Source organism: Rattus norvegicus, chromosome 5 (assembly GCF_021556685.1).
Source record: "Rattus norvegicus strain SHRSP/BbbUtx chromosome 5, alternate assembly SHRSP_T2T, whole genome shotgun sequence".
NCBI classification, from domain to species: Eukaryota; Metazoa; Chordata; class Mammalia; order Rodentia; family Muridae; genus Rattus; species Rattus norvegicus.
The window spans coordinates 137,927,359-137,949,299 of NC_141538.1; the positions used below are offsets into that span (position 1 = coordinate 137,927,359).

Genomic DNA, 21,941 nt, shown 5'->3' on the forward strand with positions numbered 1-21,941 from the left:
CGCTAGCAAGGGTCACACTGAGGATGGGCACTTGTGACTTCGGAGCCCTAGTCCCTGCTGCTCCCAGGTCTTTCAGGCTCGGAGCTCCACTCCAATCCCCAAGCTTAGGTTTTGTTTCTTCTTGAGAGGAACCCACCAGGCCATAAGCAGTTAGATGTTGGACATCTGAAGAGGAAAAGTCGGGCACCTACCTATCAGGGCTCTCTGGTGGATGGTGGGGAGGAGCTCAAGGGCTTGTATCAGAGGGGTTAGTGAGGAAGGTCAGCTATTGGTACCTGAGAAGGTAGCTGGGAGAAAAGTCAGAAACACATGCTGAGGGCTCAGAAGCCTGGCATAGCAGTGCCACTGAGGGGGCTGTGCAGAAATGGAAGACCTGGGAATTCCAGGAATGCCTACACTCTGTAAGAGACGAACAGAGAACAAGAGCAATCCACAAGGGAACATTCCGAGTCCCGTTCCCTTCTCCTATCCTGACCAGGTTCCTCTTAGGCTAAGTGTGAGAGGTCTGGGCAAAGGGGAAAGAGCACTGTCGGGTGATGGAGACCCAGGCATTGTGGGTGCTGACAGAAGATGTGCGCACCTAAGCGCTCAGGAAAAGGCCGCAGTGCTGACCTGGGTAGGAAGGGTGGAGTCTCCAGTAGCCTGGGTCCTGTTGCCTGCTTGATCCTTAGGGATTGCGTGACCCCCAACTAGAGCACCTTCTGGACCTACAAGGGGCAGAGATAGTGGAAAAGGGCAGGACCAACAGGGAGGCAGGGCTCTGAGGTAAAAGGGTGGGAAGGAGGCCAGCACTCGAAGGCAGGAACCACCTTAGGGTAGGGAAGGGCTGAAGAGTGGTATCAGGAAAGCAGGGGGGACTCACCTGGGTCCAGGGAGCTCCGCCGCAGGACCTCATTCAGGAAGGCAGTCTGGTCAGCGGTGGTCAGGGGGATCTCCCGGTCACTTAGCTCCTGCCCCAGGCAGCTGTGCAGCAGGCACAGCACCATGTCGTTGGTGGGACAGGGCCCCTCGGTGAGAGGCACACCCTCTGGCTCTGCCCAACACACACTCTGTCTCAGCAGCGTGTCTCCTGCAGCCCAGTGTCCCCAGCTCCACCCTGACTGGCAAAGCCCTCCCTTCAGTCTCAGCGTCCGCCCTGACTGGCAAAGCCCTTCCTTCAGCTTCAGTCACTCATTGCGCTGGCTGGCCTTTGTCTTCTGAGGTGCCCCAGTTTGCTGGCCCCTTAGGTGAGGGTGAGTAGCTTCCAAGTATACCCACCTCTGGAGAGCAAGAGGAAAAACATCTGCAGCTGCTGGCACTGTGGCAGTAGCCCTAGTAGGTCAAAACGGAAAGGGATCTCATGGACACAGGTGTCTCCTCGTTGGTCCAGGCCTAGGAGGAAAGAATAGCCACAGCGAGACCCAGCTTATTTACCTGTGGCTGTTTCTTCCATCTACTTCCCTGCTACATACACCCTTGCCACTGACCATCTGAGACCTGTGGCTCTGGGGGCAGAGGACCCCACTCCTTGCTCTGACACAGCTGTATCAGGTATTCAAAAGTCAGCAGGGAGCCAATGCAGGCAGCATCCCGTGGGTGGAGCTAGGGAAGAAACACCAGATGGCAGGAGTCAGTTTATCCTAGGTCCCACCTCTAGTCTCAAAGGACATGCAGAGGTGACAGTCTCCAACAAGGGATACTCTGCTAGGAGGCACGGGACAGGTCTGGGGTCACTCACAGCTTGAGGAATCTCAGAGTAGGTCAAATCCTGCAGGTGTTTCCAGCTTTCAGGGCCAGGCCCCACTCGTCCATACTGAGGCTCCACCCACACCTCGGTGACTAGATTAAGCTCTGAGTCCCCCTCTAAGGCCTCTACCTCCACATCATTGTCATCGTCTGTTGAGAAGCTGGAAGAGGAGGGTTCTAAGCCTAGAAGTCCAGGGACAGCTTGTGGTAGGGAGGATGAGAAGGCAGGCACTCAGGATAGCCAGGTGGCCTGTGCAAGACCAGCATCTACTCAACATGGGTCATCTAAAGCCAGCAGCCCCTGCTCTGGTTTGGGGTAGAGGTCAGAGTAGTATACAGACAGTTAGCTGACCCTGGGGAGGGGACATGCAGAGGTCATGGCCTCACCTGTCTTTAGTGGAGGTAGAGTGTGGGGGGAAGAGGATATACTGGACAACACATGTATGCTTCTCTTCAGCTGCGGCCTGCCCCAGTGGGTCATTCTGTGGATAAATGGGAGATCCTGGGCAAAACCCAGGCAGTGAAGAAGCCTGGAGAGCTTCTCACTCTGGCCTGAGGCCTTGGTCCCTGGATCAGGTGAGGCAGTTTCTAGCAGTCACCACCCAGCTGAGAGGCAAGTGTCCCAAGGTCCCTGGGGTAAGTTTCAGAAGGATGGGACACACCTGAACCGGAAGCTCCAAAACCATGTTGATGATTCCTTCCCCGCTACAGGCGAAGTGGAACCCTTCAGAAAGCCGGACCCTGATGCCCCAGAAAGATGAGGAAAGAGAAATTTAGTTCAGTGCACCAACTGCCCACCCCCCAGAAGCCATCATGCAACCTGGCCCGCTGGAGGCAAGCTCAAATTAGCAGTTCCCTAGAGAGTGTCAGGTGTAAACAGGACCAGAGGCCAAAATTAGCAGAGCTGGGGAGTCCGGAGTGGGAGGACAACAGCACGACCTCTGTACTGACAATGTCGCTTGGAGATGGGAACTGTCTGGCGTAGGTGCTGTCCAAACCCAGAGCCTACACCTGTTCTCTCCTTGCCCTCGCTGAGCTGCCCTGCAGGCTTGGAGACGTACTCGGTGAGAACAGAGAGGAGCTGGGCGATGGCGCTGAGTGGCAGTGTTGGGGCGAGGCCTGAAGGGACACTCCACAGCCAGCGCCGATGGTAGAGGTAACGTGACAGCGACGCGAGGCTAGATGAGGCTGAGCGGCCTGACACCAGGGGCAGTGGTCCTGGTGGCTCCAGTGTCAGCAAGAAGGGTGCCCTGTAGTCCAGGGGCAGCTTCTCATACCTGGGAAACAGGGCGGCTCCCAGTTGACTTGTGCTCACAGTCTCTCATGCTGAGGTCTCCCCCCCACCCCCCGCCATCTTTTTTACCAACCTGATGAGGAGCTTGTCCAGTGGCTTATGAAGAACCACAAGGCAGGGCCGGTCAGACAAGGCCTGCTGTGGCCCCAGTGTGGGGGGTGACTTGGAGGGAGAACTGCCCCCAACACCCCCTAAGCCTTTGCGTTTCACTTTGGGTGTTGGCTCCTTACTTTGCACTCGGTGAGGGAAGCGAAGGCGCAGGATCTCTTCCTGCAAGCCTGACACAATCTGTGGGAGAAAATATAGTCAGACTCCCCTACTCCCAACTTGTCCAGGTCTGGGAGAAGGAATCCACAGTCAAGGAAAGAGCTGTTCCATGTTCCTCTGGGGGCACCCCTCCTCTCTGAGTCAGGAGGGCAGAGTTCATCTACACCCCAGAACTCCTCGGTCAGGCAGTCAGGGCTTACCTTATGCCGGGCCTGGGCTGGTGTGCCAATTGGAAAGCCCAGGCGAAGAACCATGCAAGGGGCCTTGGAAATGATGCGGACCATGTAGAAGGAGGATGGGGGCTGGTCTGGGGCGCTGGGGAGAAAGAAGCAAGCGAGCTGTCCCGGGTTGAGTGTAAATGGGCTTTAGAGAAGGGATGTGGTCAGGTTGGAGGAAGACTGGGATGGGATGGGGTGTGGAGATGGTGAGGAGAGACAGACCACTTTGCCCACCTGGAGAGCAGCTTGACGTAGGAATAGCCCTCAACCAGCACAAAGCTGCTCCAGTCTCGAAGCAGAGAGGTCAGTGAGGAGTGGGAGATCCTGCACTGGATAGTGCTATAGCGTCCATTGCTGCCCGGAGTGTGCAAGTGCTTAGGGAGTGGTCTAAGACAGGGTGGGAGAGTGACATCAGATGGCCCAGCCCCAATCGCTTCTGGACCCCGAGGTCATGGGAGCTGACAAGTGAAGGCTTGGCCACAGCTTGTGCTCTCCCCATCAGCTCCCACTCCAGAATGCTCCTCCGTCAGAGCCAAGGCCCCGAGCCCGAGGGTACCCACGTGTCATGCTCCAGGATTAGCACCAGGCGATGCATGTGCAGCCATCTCTGCCAGGAGTTAGCATCCATGGACAGCACTGGCTTCCAGTAGGCAGCAAACTGGGCATGGGAGGAGTCGGAGCCACTGTGCTGAAGGGAAAGCACCTGGGGATAGAAAGGCCAGCCCACTAAAACCATGTGAGGAAACTCAGCAGACAGCTATAGCAGATTCGGCTCAGGGGTCAGGCCAGCCTGGGACAAAGGCACATGGCTTTTCAGTAGAAAGGAGATGCTGGGACGGCCGAGCCAAGACAGACTGGATAGCCCTTTAAAGCGGACCCAGTGGGAGGAAGGAACCTGCCGAGCTTAGACTACTGACGTTTTAGGAAAGTGTTTGAGAGCTGGCACGATCTAATGAAGAGGCCACCGCACACTTCCGTAGGCCACGTGGTCACTGTACCCCATTATCAGCTGCAGATTGAGTGAAGAGGACCCGGAACTTGGAAGTTGTAATCCTCAGAAAGCACCCAGTTCACATGGAAAGTGGGAGTTGGACAACAGGTACTGGAGGAGGAGGCCGAAGTAGGCCACATGGAGACAGGCAAGGGCAGCAACCGCAGCCTGCTAGGGTACCATTGCCTGACAGCTCGATCTGTTAGGCTGGTCTGCTGCGGCCTCTTTCTTTATTAACAGTGTCCCCAGGGCCTTAGGAGGCAGGAAGAAGAGATGCTTTCAAGGCTAAAGCTGGCTAAAGCTGGTTTGGGTGCCTCAGACTCGAGAAGGAACAGTGGTGGGTTTGGCCTCCAGGCTAGGAAAGCAAGAAAGGCTGCTGAGTGTCAGGCACACTCACCGGGGTGCCGGAGCCAGGGGGGATGTAGAAGAGCGGCACTCCACTCTTGGTGCTGTCGGGAAGCGTGAAATGCTCCGGCACTGAGGAGAAGGCCTGCAGGTGAGCCAGCATCTGGTCTGTCTGGTTTATGCTGTAGGACAAGGGCCAAGCTTGAGCTGCAGCAGGCTGCCGGGGTCAGGTGAAGGGAGCCTCAGGGGTGGACGCAAGCTCCCAGATTGACGAATCTGTCCCTCTACACAGCTTGGGTGTTGCCTTACTCACCTCTGTAGTGTGTTCCAGAAGCGGCGGATAACGTGAGTGCGATACAGTGAGCGAATAGGTTGCCGTAGTGCACAGGACACGTCATGTAAAATGTCATAGCCACCTTCCATTGTCACTTCCACCCTTGTCCCTCGAGGGCTCTCAGGTTCCAGGGGCCAGGGTGCCACGGCCACATACTCAATTCGCATATTGTGTTTCCACAGCAGCACCAGTTTTACCTCCAGCTGGGACCCTGCTGCAGGAGAGGGAGGCTTAGAGGGAGCCAGACTCCAGTCCAGCCAGCCTCCCCGTGACATGGACCTCGAGCCTGGCCTAAGTTCCAAACACAGTCCCATACACTTCAGAAGCACAGCCCAGGACAGCACACCCCACAGCTGTTCACTGAGGCAGGAGAACTCAGCCCTGAGAGCACGCCAAAGCTCACCTGTCTTAAAGGTCAGAGACTCTCATGGGGACACCTTTTTTTTTTTTTTTCTTTTCTTTTTTTCGGAGCTGGGGACCGAACCCAGGGCCTTTCGCTTGCTAGGCAAGCGCTCTACCACTGAGCTAAATCCCCAACCCCATGGGGACACTTTTTAACGTGTGGGAGGTGGGTGCCCCCATATATCTGGCAGGTCTGCACACATATAAGTTACCAGCAACCTGTGAAACTGCAGTGGGATCTAGTGACCCTGACCTTTGGCTAGGGTAACCTCTCGGACACTGTAGCCCTCTCGCAGGCGGACAGACACAGTGCTGACCAAGTCAGCCGGCACCTCCTTCTCGGTGTGTTTCTTTCTGCGCAAGGCCAGGGCGGGGTTGCTGCTCGCAGAGACCAGGTGCTCATTAAACAAGCGGTGTTGTGAGCCTAGAGGACCCACGAGGATGGGGGAGGAGAAAGTGGCAATATGTCAGCCGATGTATTACAGGGGAGGGACTACACTGAAGTCACTAGGAGAGAAAGCACCAGAGAAGCCAGCCCCAGTTAGACTACCAGTCCTCCCAAAGCCAAGGCCATGCCATCTCCAAGGCAATTCTGCATCCGCCCTTCCCCTACCCGCAGGGTCTAGCCTTACCACAGTAGTACTCAGGGTTCAGGGCTTCCCCACTGCGCAGGAAGGAGTAGAGCAGAAATGCCCGGTGGTAGACTGTCAGACCCAGGTTGCCTGGCTCAGGTTCAGGACAGGTGGACAGGTAGGAGCCAAACGTCGCCATTGCAATGAACTTCATCAATTCCACGTTAGGCACGTGACCAAAACTACAATCATAAGAGTAAACGCCTCCCACCTGGAGAGAGTGAGCAAGTGAAGACCCCATTCTACCAACCGGCAGGAAAGAAGTACAGAAGAGGGATTTCTGCTCCCGATTTCCAGACCACGGAGGGAAAGTGGGCCACAGTGCTCCCAGGACAGACCACCACCCTGCACCTATCTATCCTCTATCCTTTCTAAGACCTCCATGCCCACCGGCCATGGCACCCCCTGCCATCTTTCCTCCAGATCGAGAACGTTCTTTTGCCTTCTCTGTGGACTTTGTTAAGAGTTCCACCAGCTTCTGTCATTATAGGTCTAACAGAGGGCTTCTTACACTTTAAGGTGCATATAAAACCCTTTGGGATTTTGTTAACGCACACATCTGGTGTGGGGCCTGAAAGCGTGTACTGAAAATAAGCGTTCGGTAAGACCAACACCGGGGCTGTAGACCCAACCACTTCTAATCTGCGGCCCAAATCAGCCCAGACCCATTTTTCTGTCACTGGGGTTTGTGGAACAGCCCCGCCTATTCATTTTGCATGCTGTCTGTGGCTGCTGTCACACCACTACAGCGAAGCCACACAGCTGTGCAGCTAAGGCCTGGAAGGCTCACACACTTCCTGCCTGACCTCTGCAGACCTGCTCCACATGACTCACTTAGGTTCCTGGCCAGTCGGTTCCTGGCCTTCATCTCTACTCTCCACACCTGCAGGTGTCTACACGCTGGCCCTTGCCTTCACTTGGAATGAATTCGTCTCTGCCACTTGCCACATCTCCAAATTGCGACATCCCACAGTTCAATATCCCTTTAGCTCCCTTCCACCCTCTTCCTCTGTGCTCTGACCTCCCTGACATCGTCTGCCATGTCTTCAGCCTTTGGTGACTCCAAGTTTACCCACACTATCCAGATGCTCATTTCCCAAACCAGCCAGGACCTTACAATCAAGCAAGCCCAGAAGCACCAGTGTCAAATATCTGACCCTCTGTTTTCTTCTGCTCTTACCTCAAAATCTCAACCAGGATCACAACGTCTACACTGGTAGCTTAGTGAAGGGAACTGTGTAGGCTGCTTGTCCTCAGAGCAGCTCCTGCCTCACCATACCCTTATGTATTCACTGTCACCCTGCTACTTCTGAGGAGAATCGAAGACTTTTGGCAGAATTTATCTGCACTTTAATTTCTAACTTTCAGTCTCAAAGAAAAACTGACATTTGTTCATAAAGAACAGTCCAACCTGTTTCTAGAGCCAATGCTTTTCTGTCACATTAGAAACTTTACACTATCAGATCCTTTTTCTGTTTTTCCCCTAATTTTTAAGCCTTTTTTAGACACTATGACCTCAAACAAAAAGGCCAATTAAAACTACACAGAGAGTCTCTGCCAGTTAGAATGGCTATTGTTCAGAAAAAGTCAAATGTCAGTAAGAATGCCGGGAGAAGAGGCCCTTTCACATTGCTGGCAGGAGTGTAAATTAGTTCAGCCACTGTGGAAATCAGTATGGAAGGTCTTCACAAAACTAAAAGAATAATTTCCATATGATTCAGCAAGACAACTTCTGGATATGTGCCTAAAAGACTCTAAGTCAACACGCCACAGAGACACTTGTATATCTATGTTTACGACAGCCATACTCACAAAAGCCAAATTAGACTATCAGCTTAGTGTCCAATAAAAGATGAATAAAGAAAATGTGCTCTAGATACACAATGGAGGTTTTTGTTTGTTTTTTTGTGTGGGTACCATATTGTGCCTGTATGTAACATATGTCTGTGTGAGGGTGTCAGAGCCCCTTGAACTGGAGTTACAGACAGTTGTGAGCTAGCTGCCCTGTGGGGCTGGGAATTGAACCTGGGTCCTCTTAACTGCCTAGCAGTTAATCTCTCCAGTCTCCCAATGGAGCTTTATTCAGTCATAAAGAATTATGTTGCTTGTAGGAAGAACTGATGTGCCTGAAGGTAATTTTGCATTAAGTAAAATAAAAGCTGGACTCAGAAAAACAAATATTTCATTCCTCTCATCTGTGAATCCTAGATTGTAGGCAGATAAATAAAAGCACTTGTGAGTCTCTTATAACAACGAGGAGAAGTGACCCTGGAGGAACAAGGGACCAGTGAGAGGCGGGAGAAAGGTGAGGGATAGGACCGAATGTGGCTAAGACAAAAGCCATATCTACTTGTATGACAATGTCTCTGAAACCTATCACTATGCAACGAACATACTCCAAATAAATCAATTAGAGATTTAATTCTTAATTAACCATGTTTAAGCATCTACCTTAACAAGCAAACTAAACCAAACAGAGCAAACATGCTTTCTTCCACCTTTACTTCCGTCTGGCTACTCGCCTCTCTTGTTCCTAACTCCAGCCAAATCTCTCATGTCAACATGTCTCCAGCTCTTTCCCTCGGTCCACTCTGTAATTCGCGTTTCCCGAGCTGCCTCTTCACTGAACTGGCTCAAAGCATTTCCACGTGACTTCCTGACCAACAAGCCCAAGAGGTGCTCCGCATTCCTCCTCCTCCTCCTTCTACTGCTTCTCACTAAGATCACCTCTCGTTCCTGCCAAACTTGTGACCTCTGACACTGTACTCTCCAGACCAGGCCTCCACTCCTTGCTGATCTTCAGAGACAATCCTCTCTTCTCAGTTAGATGTAGAGCCTGACACATCTAAAACGTCTACCACTCCAATACCACTACTTCCGGAGTTTGGAGATCTGCAGGTCCCACTGGTGTCTACCAGAAAGAGCAGCCCTTTATCACCCAAGAGTGGGCACACATCCTATGCCCTAAAATGTATCACCTCGTCCGACAGGGGGGCACTCTTACAATTCCCTTTGACAGATGAGTGCCACCTGGAGAGAAAGTGGGATGCCCAATGTCACAGAGCTAATGAGCAGTGCCAAGGTTCAGACCTGGCAGGCCTAATTCTAAAGGCACAGATTTCACCGCTATACAGTACTGAACCATAGGTCATTCTAACGCATGTGGAAATCTCAATTTGTCATCTTGTCTTTACTCCACAGAGCAGGAAAACATAAGCCCAACTCTCCTTCCACATAAGTTCGTCACCCAGTGAATTATGCAGAAACCTACTTACACAGCAGGATTGGGTTGTCGTGCCCTGGTTAAGCCTACCCTAGTTCCCCAGGCTCTTGCTCCCTGCCCTGCAGTACAGCCATCCAAATTAGCATGGCGGTCCCCTGAACAGGCCTTCCCTTCCTACTTTGGTTAAACTAGTCTACTTGACCCTTGCAACTAAAGCAGTAACTAAGCAGGCCGATGGGATGAGAACTGACTCAGATCTCAAAGTTTCCATTCTTTCTCCAACAACGTGTTAAGAAAAGGGGACGAAACTTGAGTCCTCTCCCACAGCTGTCGCCTACCCTGCTCTAGACCTGGCACCTTCTCCCCAGGAAACCATGTCATCATCTTCGCTCTTGCCTGTAAGGAAGTAACCCATTCCTGACTTTGTGAGCTGCTCAGTCCCGCTCCTCCTTCCTCCCAAGTCCTCACCTGCACAAAGGAGCAGGCCACAGTGCCACTGCGGAGCTGGTTCAGTAGTGTCTCACATACAGCAACATCAGGGACACTGGTCACCCCATCTGTGATCACGATGATACCTGAGACAGGAAATAAGAGAGACAGCCCTGGAGGCAACGGCTGCACCAAAGTCCAAGGGAGGCCCAACCCCTGTGTGCCCAAGTGCCCCGAAGAGCTCCATGTCTGCCCACTGTGCACTGTTCAGACACCCTCCCCTTTCTTCCTGCCTCTCCCCTAGGTGCTCCTACACCAGATTTCCTAGATGAGGTCCTTCCCACCAGGGTCTGTGAGGGTGGGCAGTACTGAGTATATGGGGAATATGTGTGAGTAAGGACTTTGAGCTTGCAAACAAGAAAACAGAACTTCTTCCCTGGGGAAACTTCGATCTTTACCCTCTACCCTACCTGAACCCATTTCCCCACTTACACCAATACTTACATCTACTGACCTGCACTAGAATTCGAGGGTAGTAACTGCAGTGCCAAGATGCCCTGACGAATCATACTGACCAGCCCAAGATCAGCTGTCACCATGGAGACGCCTACCTTCCGGCCCAAGGACTCCCCTGATTCTGGGGACTGGTCTTCTGCCTGGCCCAAAGGAATGGGATAGAGAGTAATGTTGTCCCATCTACAGCAAAATCAGATTTCCTGTCTTTCTCTTTGTCTCTCTTGTTTGGTGCAGGAGACTGAACCTAGGGCCTTGCATGTACCAGGCACATGGTCTGCCATTGATTTTATACCCAGCCCTCAAACCACAACTTAGAGCCCAGTACACCCAGGTCAGACAGGTGTAACCCTCAGTGCCCCAAGTACCCTACACTGAAGCAGAGTTCTGCTGTGTCCTCATGCCCAGTATGTGTTAAAATGTCGAGCCACAGATGGGACGGGAGCCAAGCACCAGACAAAGTATCAGACTGTGCAGAAGCAGCCTCTCCACCTTTCACTGAGAGGTCCACTCCACATTTCCCATCAGTGCTGTGAAGTATTACAGAACCAGTCAAACACGTGGCAGTCATCACACACTATATGCACAGCCACTTTGGTGGTCTCCAAAGTAATGAGGCAGGGCCCTCCAGCAAGCCAAACAGCTTTAAAAATGTTAAACAGAGATCAAAACTGCCCATGTTCACTTTCAGATCTCGGACTAGAGAAGTAGAAAAGACAAACAAAAACCCTTACAGGCAAATGCCTTCCTACTTTCTCCCAGTGTGCATCTGGGGTGTAGGGATTGGATCCCAGCAGGGAGCCTGCCTTGACTGTGCACAGCACTCCATCCTCGGTTCCTCTTTGCCCCTGCTCTTAGCTGTCCTCCCAATGGCCTCTGCCCACTTTCTCTCCCACTCACCTGGCTCTGGGGCTCATGCTGCTGCTGCAGCATGGTGGCCACCTTCTCCTCAAAGAGGCAGAGCTGCTCATACACCTGCTGCAGGAATGCCTCCCGCCGGGAAGGGTCCAAAAGGCAGCCTTGCACCAGAACCTGAGAAGCACAAGGGGAAGGCTGAGACGGGGTGGGCAGAGTACCAGGCACCTCTCTTCTGCACATCCTCTATGCTAGGGAGTCCTGATTTCTCATCCAACATGCAACCAACGTTTAACTCTATGTCCAGTTGCACCTCCTCCCGGAGTCTGCTGCTGCACTCAGCCCAGGAGCACTGCAGCCCTGCTCAGGAGCACCTTAGTCTAGGATCACGGTGTCCCTATGCCTACAGTCCTCCGGCCTGGGTTCCTTCACCCCTTCCTCTATGGGGCGATAGGCTCTCCCTAGTGCCTTCCACGTTGGAATGCCATCTTCAAACTTCCACTTCCTGCCTGGCAAAGCCTTCGTATTCCAACCAATGTTCTTTTCTTCCTAAATGTCCTTCACAGACCAGCTATTCTAGGCCCTTTCTCTGCTTAAAGTTCAAAACCCTCACTCCCATTCCCTACCCTTTACCCCCTGTGAAGCTATATTCCTTCCTTTACCCTTAGTAGATCACTCCCCCTCTTCCTTAGGGAGAAAGCTGGCCAGCCACTAGGAACCCCACTGACCTAGAGGATGGCTACTCGCCACTTCTCTGACGTCACTGCCCTTGAAGGCTGCTCCAGATGCACACCCCTGTACACTTGTTCTCTCTTCCTCCAGATTCTTCCTGCTCTTCTTCCCAGGGCAATCTTGCCACTTCAGACCTTTTATGTCCCACTCACTCTCTGTGGGCCTTTCCTTCTTCTTCAACCACGAAGTCTCCTGCATACAGACCTGTAGTCCCCATAGTGACCCACAGGATCCCTTTTGCCATCACCCTTCCCTGACCTCCTGACAAATAACTCCCGCTTCTTCACTCCCTGTTCTTGACTGACTAAGGGATTAGGGATGACCATTCTCCAGGTCTCGGAGATGGCAGAGAAGGAGAAATATCAGGAATTGGAACCACATAAATATGAAAATGTGCTCCTATTGTTAGGACAACAGGAGACTGAAATGCATCAGGATAAAATAGTAAGTTTTCACAGTTGGAAGCTGGGGTACACACCTATAATTCCAGCAGGAAGACAGAGGCAAGATGGATAAGAGTTTGAGGTTAGCCTGGGCTACATACTGAGTACTGGGTCACCTTGGGCTGAGGCCTTATTCAAAAGATAACTCCACAAAAAAGGCAGTTGTCATTAAAAATCATATTTTTTGACATAGAAGAATCCTCATATAAAAACATAGGATATGAACCATGCATTTGGAATGGACCTGATGTTTTCCTGTTCTTTTAGATGAAGAAAGGAGAATTAACCCACTTACTAGACAACAAAGAAACTCTACAAAACATTAACAATGCCTTTTGGAAGACTGAGGCAGATGGATCGTAAGGTCAAAGGTACAGAGTGACCTCAGAGCAAGCAAAATGGCAATCTAGCCAGATTCTATCTCAAAACACAGAGGATAGGGGTTGGGGATTTAGCTCAGTGGTAGTGCGCTTGCCTAGCAAGTGCAAGGCCCTGGGTTCGGTCCCCAGCTCTGGAAAAAAAAAAAACAAAAAACAAAAAAAACCACAGAGGATAAAAAGCGAGCTGGGGCTATAATGAAAGGTTAGAGCACTTGTTTAGCGAGCATGAGGCCCAGTTCAATCCTTAATACTAAAGAAGACATAAATGAGCCAGGTAGGATGGCACATGCGTGTAATCTTAGCATTTGGAAAGCCGAGACAGAGGCAGAAAGTAAAAGTGCCAGGCCAGTCAGGTCTGCTTTGCAAGATCCTACCTCAAAAAAACAAAACAAAACAACAACAACAACAAAAGATTCGGTTTAAATGTGGCTTTGTCTAAAAGATCTGTGTCACTGGTGGGTTTTATTGACTGTTCCCAACTGGTGTTCTCACAGTATCTGTGTCAGGACCTGTCAGTGCTTACTGTGCTCAGGTGGAATGATCTCATTTAATATCTGTCTGCTCTCCTAAGCTCATAACTACTCCATCAGGACAGAGACAGTATCTGACTTATCTGTGCCCCAAGGACTTAGCCTGGGCATGGCAGAGGTCAGGCTCCTGCCATGTTTACCAAGAGGAACAATATTTAAGTAATTACCTAACTGCTATGTTCTTCTTGACTTGGCTATGGATTTTTGCAAAGCCAGTCCTCTTTCTGGAGATACAGCCTACAACCACCAGTTAGTGGCTGTGTCGGGAGACACTGAAACTCGGGCAGAGGACTGACAGCCCTGCCTTGAGACCTGGCAGGTACCAACTGTTCTGTTGTATGTGTCAGAACTTTGGGTGCTGTTCTTGGCATCTAGCTCTTAAATGAATTCTGACTGTTGATGCTGGCACCATAGCCATGAGGAACAGTTTCAATGAATTTAAGGTGCTTATGAGCAGATATGGGGGAACTGGGCCAATGCTTATCTAAGCCAAAAACAAGTATTTCAGTAACAGACGTGAACAGTTTCCAAAAGGAAGGAGTACTTTGCGATAGGCTGCACTGCCAGTAGAGAAACCTTTTACTCACCTATGCAGTCAGCACAGGGCCTTCAGAAAATGACCCTTCTGTCTTTAACAGAAACTATGCTTCTGGGGATTGAAATAGCTCAAATGTCATAAAAGTATCCTAACAGACTGTGTCCTAGACTACAGTCAGGAGTCACCACCACAGACAGCACTTCACAGAACAGAGTTACATGGGGGACTGGAGCAGGGGAGGAAGGGGGGGGGGGGGGAATGAAAGCAAAGCAGACAGTCAAGGGTCAGACACAGAAGGCATTTACAGGATGAGCAGAGAAGCATGAGTCACTACCCGGCTATCCAGAGGTCTGCTAAGACCTGAGTGAGGAGCAGTCCTTTTCAAGGGGAGAGACTTTCAGGAATAAATATGATGCTGCTCTAGAAGCTGGCTGAGGCTAGGCTGGAGCTCAACTGATAAGATTGATAATTTGAGCATTCTTGTGTTGTGGTTTGCCAGGGCGTTATCTGTATTTTGATGCTAATTCCACTGCCCCAAGGACAGCTGCCTAGTCATGTGCTCCGGAATCAGGTGACTTCACCAGAACTTGCTCCCCATTGAATTTGTAAAATACAGGTGAGGGGCAGGTACAGGGAGGAGGAGAGAAGCCACAGCAGGACAATGGAGGCTGACGTTAAGATTCCGCTCTGTGTATTTACAGGTTGTTATTAATGTTCTCAAGGAATGGATGGTACTGAACTTTGTATGTGTAAGTGGGCAATTATATCTTACCAATTGGGTCAAAGATTATTGTGTTGTATGTTCTTTTATGTGACGGTTTGAGTGTAGGAAAGTGTGCGGTGGCAGGAGACACTGGGCCACCGCGGAGTTGGGATGTGTTTCCACCAAGATAACTAGCAGATATCTTGAGGCACTGTGGTGCGGACCTAGCGGGATAAAAGGCAACCATACTTTTTTATTTTTTATATTCTAACAACAACATTCTTGAAACCGTGGTGGCTTGCACCTGTAATCCAAGCAGTGGAAGCAGTGGGATCAGGAGCTCAAGGTCATCTTTGGCTACACAGCAAACTAAAGGTGAGCCCGAGCTACATGGGACTCTGAGGGGCAAGAGAGAGCTAGGGTAGGGAAACAGACAGCTAGATGGCTCAGCAGCAAAGCTGAGGAACAAACAAAGGAGACAGGATAAGGGCTTTCTGTCGACAGACTATCAGAGATTCAGTCTGCAGGTCCAAGCTTGGGGAGAAGATGCATTACCTGGTGGGACTGCAGGCCAATGATGGAGGAATAGGCCTGGATTGTTACATAGATCTCAGGCTGGAAGTCAATACAGGATCCAGGCACTCGAAAGGGCCGAAGCAGCCCACCCAGACAACGGGACAGGGCATGGAAAACTTCATCAAACAAGATCTCCCCTGTAGAATCATCCTGAAGGGAATGAAGAGAGAGCTCTCACAAGGGTGTCCAAAGCAGCTCTAAGCAGAGAACAGAAACAAGCAGGTCTCCAGGGTCAGCAGGATCTTCGACTGTGCCCCACAGACATGGGACAGGATCTGTCTTCCAATGCCCACCATCATTCACAGGTGTGTCTTTCCCCCACAAGGCTGAGATCAGTCCCATGTCTCCAAGATTCTCTCCTTCTCACCCCCACCCCATCGTTGTTACTATTTCCCTCAAACCACTTACCACAATGCCAGTAGATGGGCTGAGGTCCAGCTCAATAACAAAACGATACTGCCAAGCCAGGAAGGTGACTCGAGTAGAAGGCACAAGAAGAAATGGCCTTGGGACCACTGGTTCATCTGGCTGCCATCCAGGGGGCAAAACACTGAGGACTTCCAACTCCTGCTCAGATTGAAGCTGACAAGATGGAAGAGAAAGAAAGGGCTGTGGGCAGGGGGATGATGGCTCACAGGTGCAGAAAGCTTATGCTCTCAGAAAACCCTTAGAACCGACTAACCTGGGCTCACAGGGGCTCACAGAGACTGAACCAAAAATCAGGAAGCCTGTATGGGTCTGAGTTAAGCCCTTTGTGTATATATATATATATATATATATATATATATATATATATATATATATATATATATATATATTATAGCTGTATAGCTTTGTGTGTGTATATATATATTATATATTATGTATATATATATATATATATAAAATATATATATTATAGCTGTGTAGCTTGGTCTTCCAGTGAGACTCCTAAGTGGGAGCAGAGGCTGTGTCTCTGACTCTTGTTGCCTGTGTTTGGAATCCTTTCCCTCCTACTTGGTTGCCTTGTCCAGCCTTAATATGAGGGTTTGTGCCTAGTCTTATTGTAACTTGTTAGGCCGAGTTTGATGGGTATCCCTGGGAGGCCTGCTCTTTTCTGAAGGGAAATCGAGTAGGAATGGATCTGGATGAGAAGGGAGGCTTGGAGGAGGGACTAAGAGGAGAGGAAGGAGGAAAAACTGCAGTCAAGATGAAATATATGGTAAGAGTAAATTTTTTAAAAAGGAAAAAAGGAGAAAGCAAGCAAGCTTGTGCTCTGGTAGAGAACCATATGTCAGGAAGCTCACAATCACCTTTAACTCCAGCTCCAGGGCATCCAATGCCCTCCTCTGACCCACGCATGTGATATACACTCACACAGGCACAGGCACATTAAAGTTAAAAGAAGAGGGAGGTTGAGCAGAGTTCTCTTTCTTCTCTGAATCCCAGTTTGGCCATGTAGTAGCTGTGAGGCTAGAGAAAAAGAACTTCACTTCTTTAAGCCTCAGTGTCCTCATCTGTAAAATGAACACAGTCCCAATAGCAACCTAAAGTGCTGCAGTGGGGTCCAAGGGAATCCTGCATCTGAAGTGCTCCCTAGAACCGAAGTGCTCCCTAGAACCGAAGTGCTCCCTGGAACCGAAGTGCTCCCTAGAACCGAAGTGCTCCCTAGAACTGAAGTGCTCCTTAGAACCGAAGTGCTCCCTGGAACTGAAGTGCTCCCTGGAACCGAAGTGCTCCCTGGAACTGAAGTGCTCCCTGGAACTGAAGTGCTCCCTGGAACTGAAGTGCTCCCTAGATCTTCCTTCTACATCCTCCACTGACCCTCCACTAGCTCTAAGTTCAATCAACAACACACCCTTTGCCTCACTCGCTAGAAAAAGAATGAATGAGGGCTGTAGAGATTGGCTGAGTAATTAAGGACACATTGCTCGGGCTGGAGAGATGGCTTAGCAGTTAAGAGCACTGACTGCTCTTCCAGAAGTCCTGAGTTCAATTCCCAGCAACCACATGGTGACTCACAACCATCTGTCATGGGATCCGATGCCCTCTTCTAGTGTGTCTGAAGACAGTGACAATGTACCCACATACACAAAATAAATAAATAAATCTTTAAGAAAAAAAAAAAGGACACATTGCTCTTCCTGAGGATCTGAGTTTGATTCCCAGCACCCACATCAGGCAGCTTACAACTGCCTGTAATCCCAGCTCCAGAGGGAGTTGACACACTCGTATGCACATATGCCTCCCCTTCCATGCCCACAAAATTAAAATAATAAAAAAATAATAGTAATAAAAAGAATGGGGCTGGAGAGATGGCTCAGTGTTTAAGGGCACTGACTGCTCTTCCAGAGGTCCTGAGTTCAATTCCCAGCAACCACGTGGTGGCTCACAAACATCTGTAATGAGATCCGATGTCCTGGTGTGTCTGAAGACAGCTACAGTGTACTTATATATAATAAATCTTTAAAGAAAAAAGAATGAACAAACTTCCCTTAAGGAAACCCATTGCCCTTCCTAGCCTTAGAGACTTAAAAGAGCGGTCCTTCTGGGTCAGGCCCCCACCTCCCACCAGTCATAAGGACGTACCAGGGACTCTTGGGGTATGGCCTGCACAGTTTGATGCAGATGATTAAGGAACCAAGCTAGGCGAACATTTCGGGAAATTCGGTAATCTTTCTTCATTAACAGAAACACCTGCCCAGCTTCTTCTACCTGATGAGAGAGACAAAAGAAGAGATGTCTCTGAGCTCCCAGTATAAACACATCCCATGCACACAAGCTGCCCACAGTGAGGGGAAGGGCGGCGGGGTGAATCTACCCCACGTAACTGCAGTAAACTTACCTTCCCACAGCATGTGGGTCCACAAACACTGTGTGAGTTTCTCCTGCAAACCATAAGCTCTCCTGCTCCCTAAGGCAGGAGAGGTGCTTTATCCTGTTTCTGTGCCCTTCCTTGTGCTTGGCAAACTGATTCACGTGAGACCCAGTAAGTCTCCAGTTTGCTACGTGAGCATTTGCCAGTTACTGCCTGCCTTGCCCACAGCAGACGCTGAAGAAACCTTCGCTGAGGAAATGTAAGATTCCCGAGGGAATATTTCATATGCAGCTCCTGGGGCTACAGTCTCCACTCACACATCTGTCAATGTCAACAGCATCCTTACCTACCCTACCAATGGTGACTCTGTCCACACAGGAAGAAACCTGTCATTTTGTCGATGTGGTAAATCTTTTTTCTTTTTCTTTTCTTTTTTTTTTTTTTTCCGGAGCTGGGGACCGAACCCAGGGCCTTGCGCTTGCTAGGCAAGCGCTCTACCACTGAGCTAAATCCCCAACCCCCAATGCGGTAAATCTTAACAGGCTTGATGTCTTGGTCAGCAGCCTTTTTGATCCCCACCCCCAGCCTGCACCCCCAGCGGACAAACTTGCCTACCATCCACAAAAACTGAATAATCACCGTACAAACTGAATAAGCATGCTCACGGCTAAGGACGTGGTTTTATAGTAGTAAAAAGAACGAACAAACTTCCCTTAAGGAAACCTATTGCCCCCTCAGCCTTAGAGCCTTAAGACGGAGATCCTCTGAGCCAGGCCCTCAGCTCCCACCAGTCACTAGGACGTGACCCAAGGTGGGAGACAAGAGTAACCTGATCTGTCTAAGGTCTTAGGAGGATGGAGTAAAGATCCAGCAGAGCTTGCTGTGCTGCACGGCCCAGACGGAGGGCAGACGCCGGCTACCAAACTCCTGAAGGTGCACTGAGGGCTCTAGAGCACTGAGCTGCACAACGCACAGCTTCCATTTCTTTACCATTCTCTTGGTTTCAAAACTGTTTGGAATTACTGCTTTCTCCCAGGCCCCGCTGAAGTCTGGTTCTCCTGTCAGTTCTTACGGAATCCCATCTTGAAACCAGGAATGTTTGCCTCATTTTCTCAGAAAATTTCCTTTTATCTGATTCTTTGATGGGATCAGTTCCAAAACCTCCCGTCTTAATAATTAAGATGTACTTCATCAGAGCCAGAACTGGCCTACTGTAATTTAAACAGGGGGAGTGTTTTCCAAAGTGGGATCCAAGCACCAGCTGCAACAGAATCTCCTGAGCTGGTTATTAAAATGCCTATTTGATTCCTGGGTACCATCAGAGACCAACTGAATTAAGAGCTGACAGAGCTCAAGAATCTACATTTTTTTTTTCTTTTTTCTTGTTTTTCAGAGCTGGGGACCAAACCCAGGGCCTTGCGCTGCTAGGCAAGAACTCTGCCACTGAGCTAAATCCCTAACCCCAAGAATCTACATTTTTAACTAGCTCCCCTGGGAATTTTTCCGTATTCCTGACTGAGAAATTTTTTTTTCTTTTTTTTTTGGAGCTGGGGACCGAACCCAGGGCCTTGCGCTCGCTAGGCAAGCGCTCTACCGCTGAGCTAAATCCCCAAACCCCCGAGAAATTTTTTAATGAGTTGTGTTTTGTGGCATTCACATTCACGTGGAGCTTCAAGACCTCAATTCTAACCTCTCCAGAGTCTGACGTGCCTACCCTTTGAAGCAGGCGGTCTCATAAGCAGGACAAAGCAGGCTCTTAGAGTCAGAGGCCTAGATTCTGACGAGTTCCAGTATATGTGATCTTGCAGGTTACCTAACTGCTTTCAATCTCTTTATTGTAATAGCCAGATAAGGATATCTTTGTAGGGATATTGTATCTAGAGAGGCGAGGAAGGAAATGATGTAGGAAGTCTATCACTGGTTAGAATATTCACTGAGGCCTACGTTCATTCGTGCCAAGACAGATAAAGCGATGCCAAGGCACTGTGTTGCTTCCCCCGACCCTCTGGAGTTTGTTCCCGCTTCTGCAAGACCAAGGACCAAATTATTCTCTGAGCTTTTTCTAAACCATGTGCTGTCTTCCCACAAAATAAGGTCAGTACCTCTCTCCCCCAACTATGTGAAGCCTCTCTTCATTATAAACCTTAACTGCTCACATAACCTCCAGCTGAGCCTTCTTTACCCCCACCCCCGTCTCAGCCCCCTCATCCACCACCACTCGAATGTTAAAGGCGCCTTGGGTCAAATGCTGGCTTCTTCATTCCTGAACAGGGATAACAAGAGTGACTATTGTCTGAGAACTGTATCTGTACTGCATTCCACCTAACTGCTTTCGGAAGAAGGTTAAATGCCCCACTCATTTAACATTACACGTCCTCACTTGCTCCTTTGTGACACCTATCATAACCCAATGCCCCTTTAGTCCACGAAGCTAAGGAGTCTGTGTCTTACCCTCTGCATCCACCCTCACTCTCAACACAACCCCAGTTCCAGAGTAGCGCTTGCCTTTTCTCTCTCGGAAGCCTGACCTCTCCAAATATCAACTTTTCTTCTTAGTATTCTGTTTCTATGCCATTCGTACACAGGGTAGAATGTGTGTAGTTGATCACATACACACCCCCATACACAGGTGTGTACTCATACGTGATACTTACATGCATACTTTGTGTGTGGACACACACAATCACACACATGTCATGGTGCACATGCGCAGGTCAGAGGACAACTTGTAGATCTAGAGCCCAACACCTACTTGGGAGTTCTAGCCCTAATACTAACTGCGCACAACTATGCTTCTTTTAATAGTCGCACCTCGGTTTCCTGAAAGGGGGAAATGATAAGTTTCCTTATAGGGTTGAAAGACCTGGGAGCAGTAAAGAGCTAAGAGTGGTGGCTGGCACGCAGTAAGAACTCAACAAGTAGCCACTGCTATTTGTATCATCACACACACCCATCACCCTTCCCTCCTACAGGACTATTCCTCTGGGCTCCTGGCTATTCTAGCCGAATCCAAGGTTTCGGTTCCTCCTCCAATTATCTAGTTTGGTTGGAATGAGTAGTCCCTAAGGTATCTCAGCATGGCATGACACCTCACCTGCTCTGACTTCAGCTGTCCACTCCATCCATAATAAATACTCCCAGATTCCCTGCTGGCGTCTGACTGTCAAAACATACATAGAAGGTTCTTTGCATCTAAGGGGGCGGGTGCCTCGTCTGCCTTTTCTGATTTACCTCGTGATCCCCAAGCTACATCGCAGGACGATTGTTTTTTATAAAGAAGGAAACGGGGCCTCCCCAGAATTAAGACTGCCAGAGGGTTGCAGGGCTCTGCCAAAAGCACGAATGCTAGAGCGAAATCCACTCATGCATTCCAATTGATGAGATACAATGACCCCCGCAATGTCGGTCAGCTTCAGGGTGGCGCAATGAAAATCCCAACCAATAACCAAAACATGGGTTTTATCAGAACCACGATCTCTAAGTCTGTGGGTGGGCGACAGGGATCAGGGTGGCATCTGAGTAAACAAAACAGTAACCGCCTCCTCGAGGCTCCGGAGGGTCGAGGCTGCTGCATGCCTGCCCTCGGACCTCGGACCTCGGCCCCAAGCCCGCTCATCCCTCACCTCTGGCTCGGGGCGCTCCGAGGCCATCACACTGCCCTCCCGCGCCGGCCCGGGCCAGGGAGGTCGCTCCACTCCTGACCTCTGACCCGGCTAGCAGGAACCGGAAGTTGTTGGGATGGACGCGTTCTGAGTTTTCTGATTGGTGAGATCTGCAGGCTGTGCGAGGAACCGGAAGGGGAAGTGATTGCGCCAGCCCGGCCGCGGCTATGCAGGTGAGAAGCGGGTTGGGCCTTTGAGCCGTTGGCCTGAGGGTGGGCGGGCTGAGGACGCCGGGAGTTGGGTCTGTGAGTCGAGGGCAGAGGCCTCGGCTGTTTGAGGAAAGGCGGCAGAGCAAAAGAGGGTGAGGGTAGCTGCGGGAGGCTCGGAGATTGAGCCCGCTGACGCGAGAAGG

At 50.3% G+C, this 21,941-nt stretch overlaps 1 protein-coding gene across 5 annotated transcripts in view; it reads right to left on the reverse strand.

Annotated features, from left to right (window-relative positions):
* Szt2 (SZT2 subunit of KICSTOR complex) overlaps window positions 1-21,644 on the reverse strand; it is a 46,278-nt gene extending 24,634 nt beyond the window's left edge. Inside the window, exons 1-26 of one of the 5 annotated variants that reach the window (XM_087549875.1) lie at window positions 21,551-21,633; window positions 17,699-17,824; window positions 16,423-16,626; window positions 15,539-15,712; window positions 15,110-15,280; window positions 11,274-11,405; window positions 10,375-10,516; window positions 9,900-10,006; window positions 6,209-6,419; window positions 5,830-6,000; window positions 5,154-5,388; window positions 4,893-5,022; window positions 4,065-4,207; window positions 3,739-3,891; window positions 3,487-3,601; window positions 3,093-3,307; window positions 2,787-3,002; window positions 2,388-2,466; window positions 2,113-2,207; window positions 1,718-1,886; window positions 1,467-1,581; window positions 1,258-1,371; window positions 863-1,033; window positions 613-707; window positions 276-399; window positions 1-165 (exon numbers count right to left, since the gene is read on the reverse strand). In XM_087549875.1, the coding sequence (XP_087406001.1) occupies window positions 1-165; window positions 276-399; window positions 613-707; window positions 863-1,033; window positions 1,258-1,371; window positions 1,467-1,581; window positions 1,718-1,886; window positions 2,113-2,207; window positions 2,388-2,466; window positions 2,787-3,002; window positions 3,093-3,307; window positions 3,487-3,601; window positions 3,739-3,891; window positions 4,065-4,207; window positions 4,893-5,022; window positions 5,154-5,388; window positions 5,830-6,000; window positions 6,209-6,419; window positions 9,900-10,006; window positions 10,375-10,516; window positions 11,274-11,306 (2,998 nt within the window). In that variant the 5' untranslated portion in view covers window positions 11,307-11,405; window positions 15,110-15,280; window positions 15,539-15,712; ... (1 more) ...; window positions 17,699-17,824; window positions 21,551-21,633. 5 annotated transcript variants of the gene reach the window in all.
* Between the last annotated feature and the right edge of the window lie 297 nt (window positions 21,645-21,941).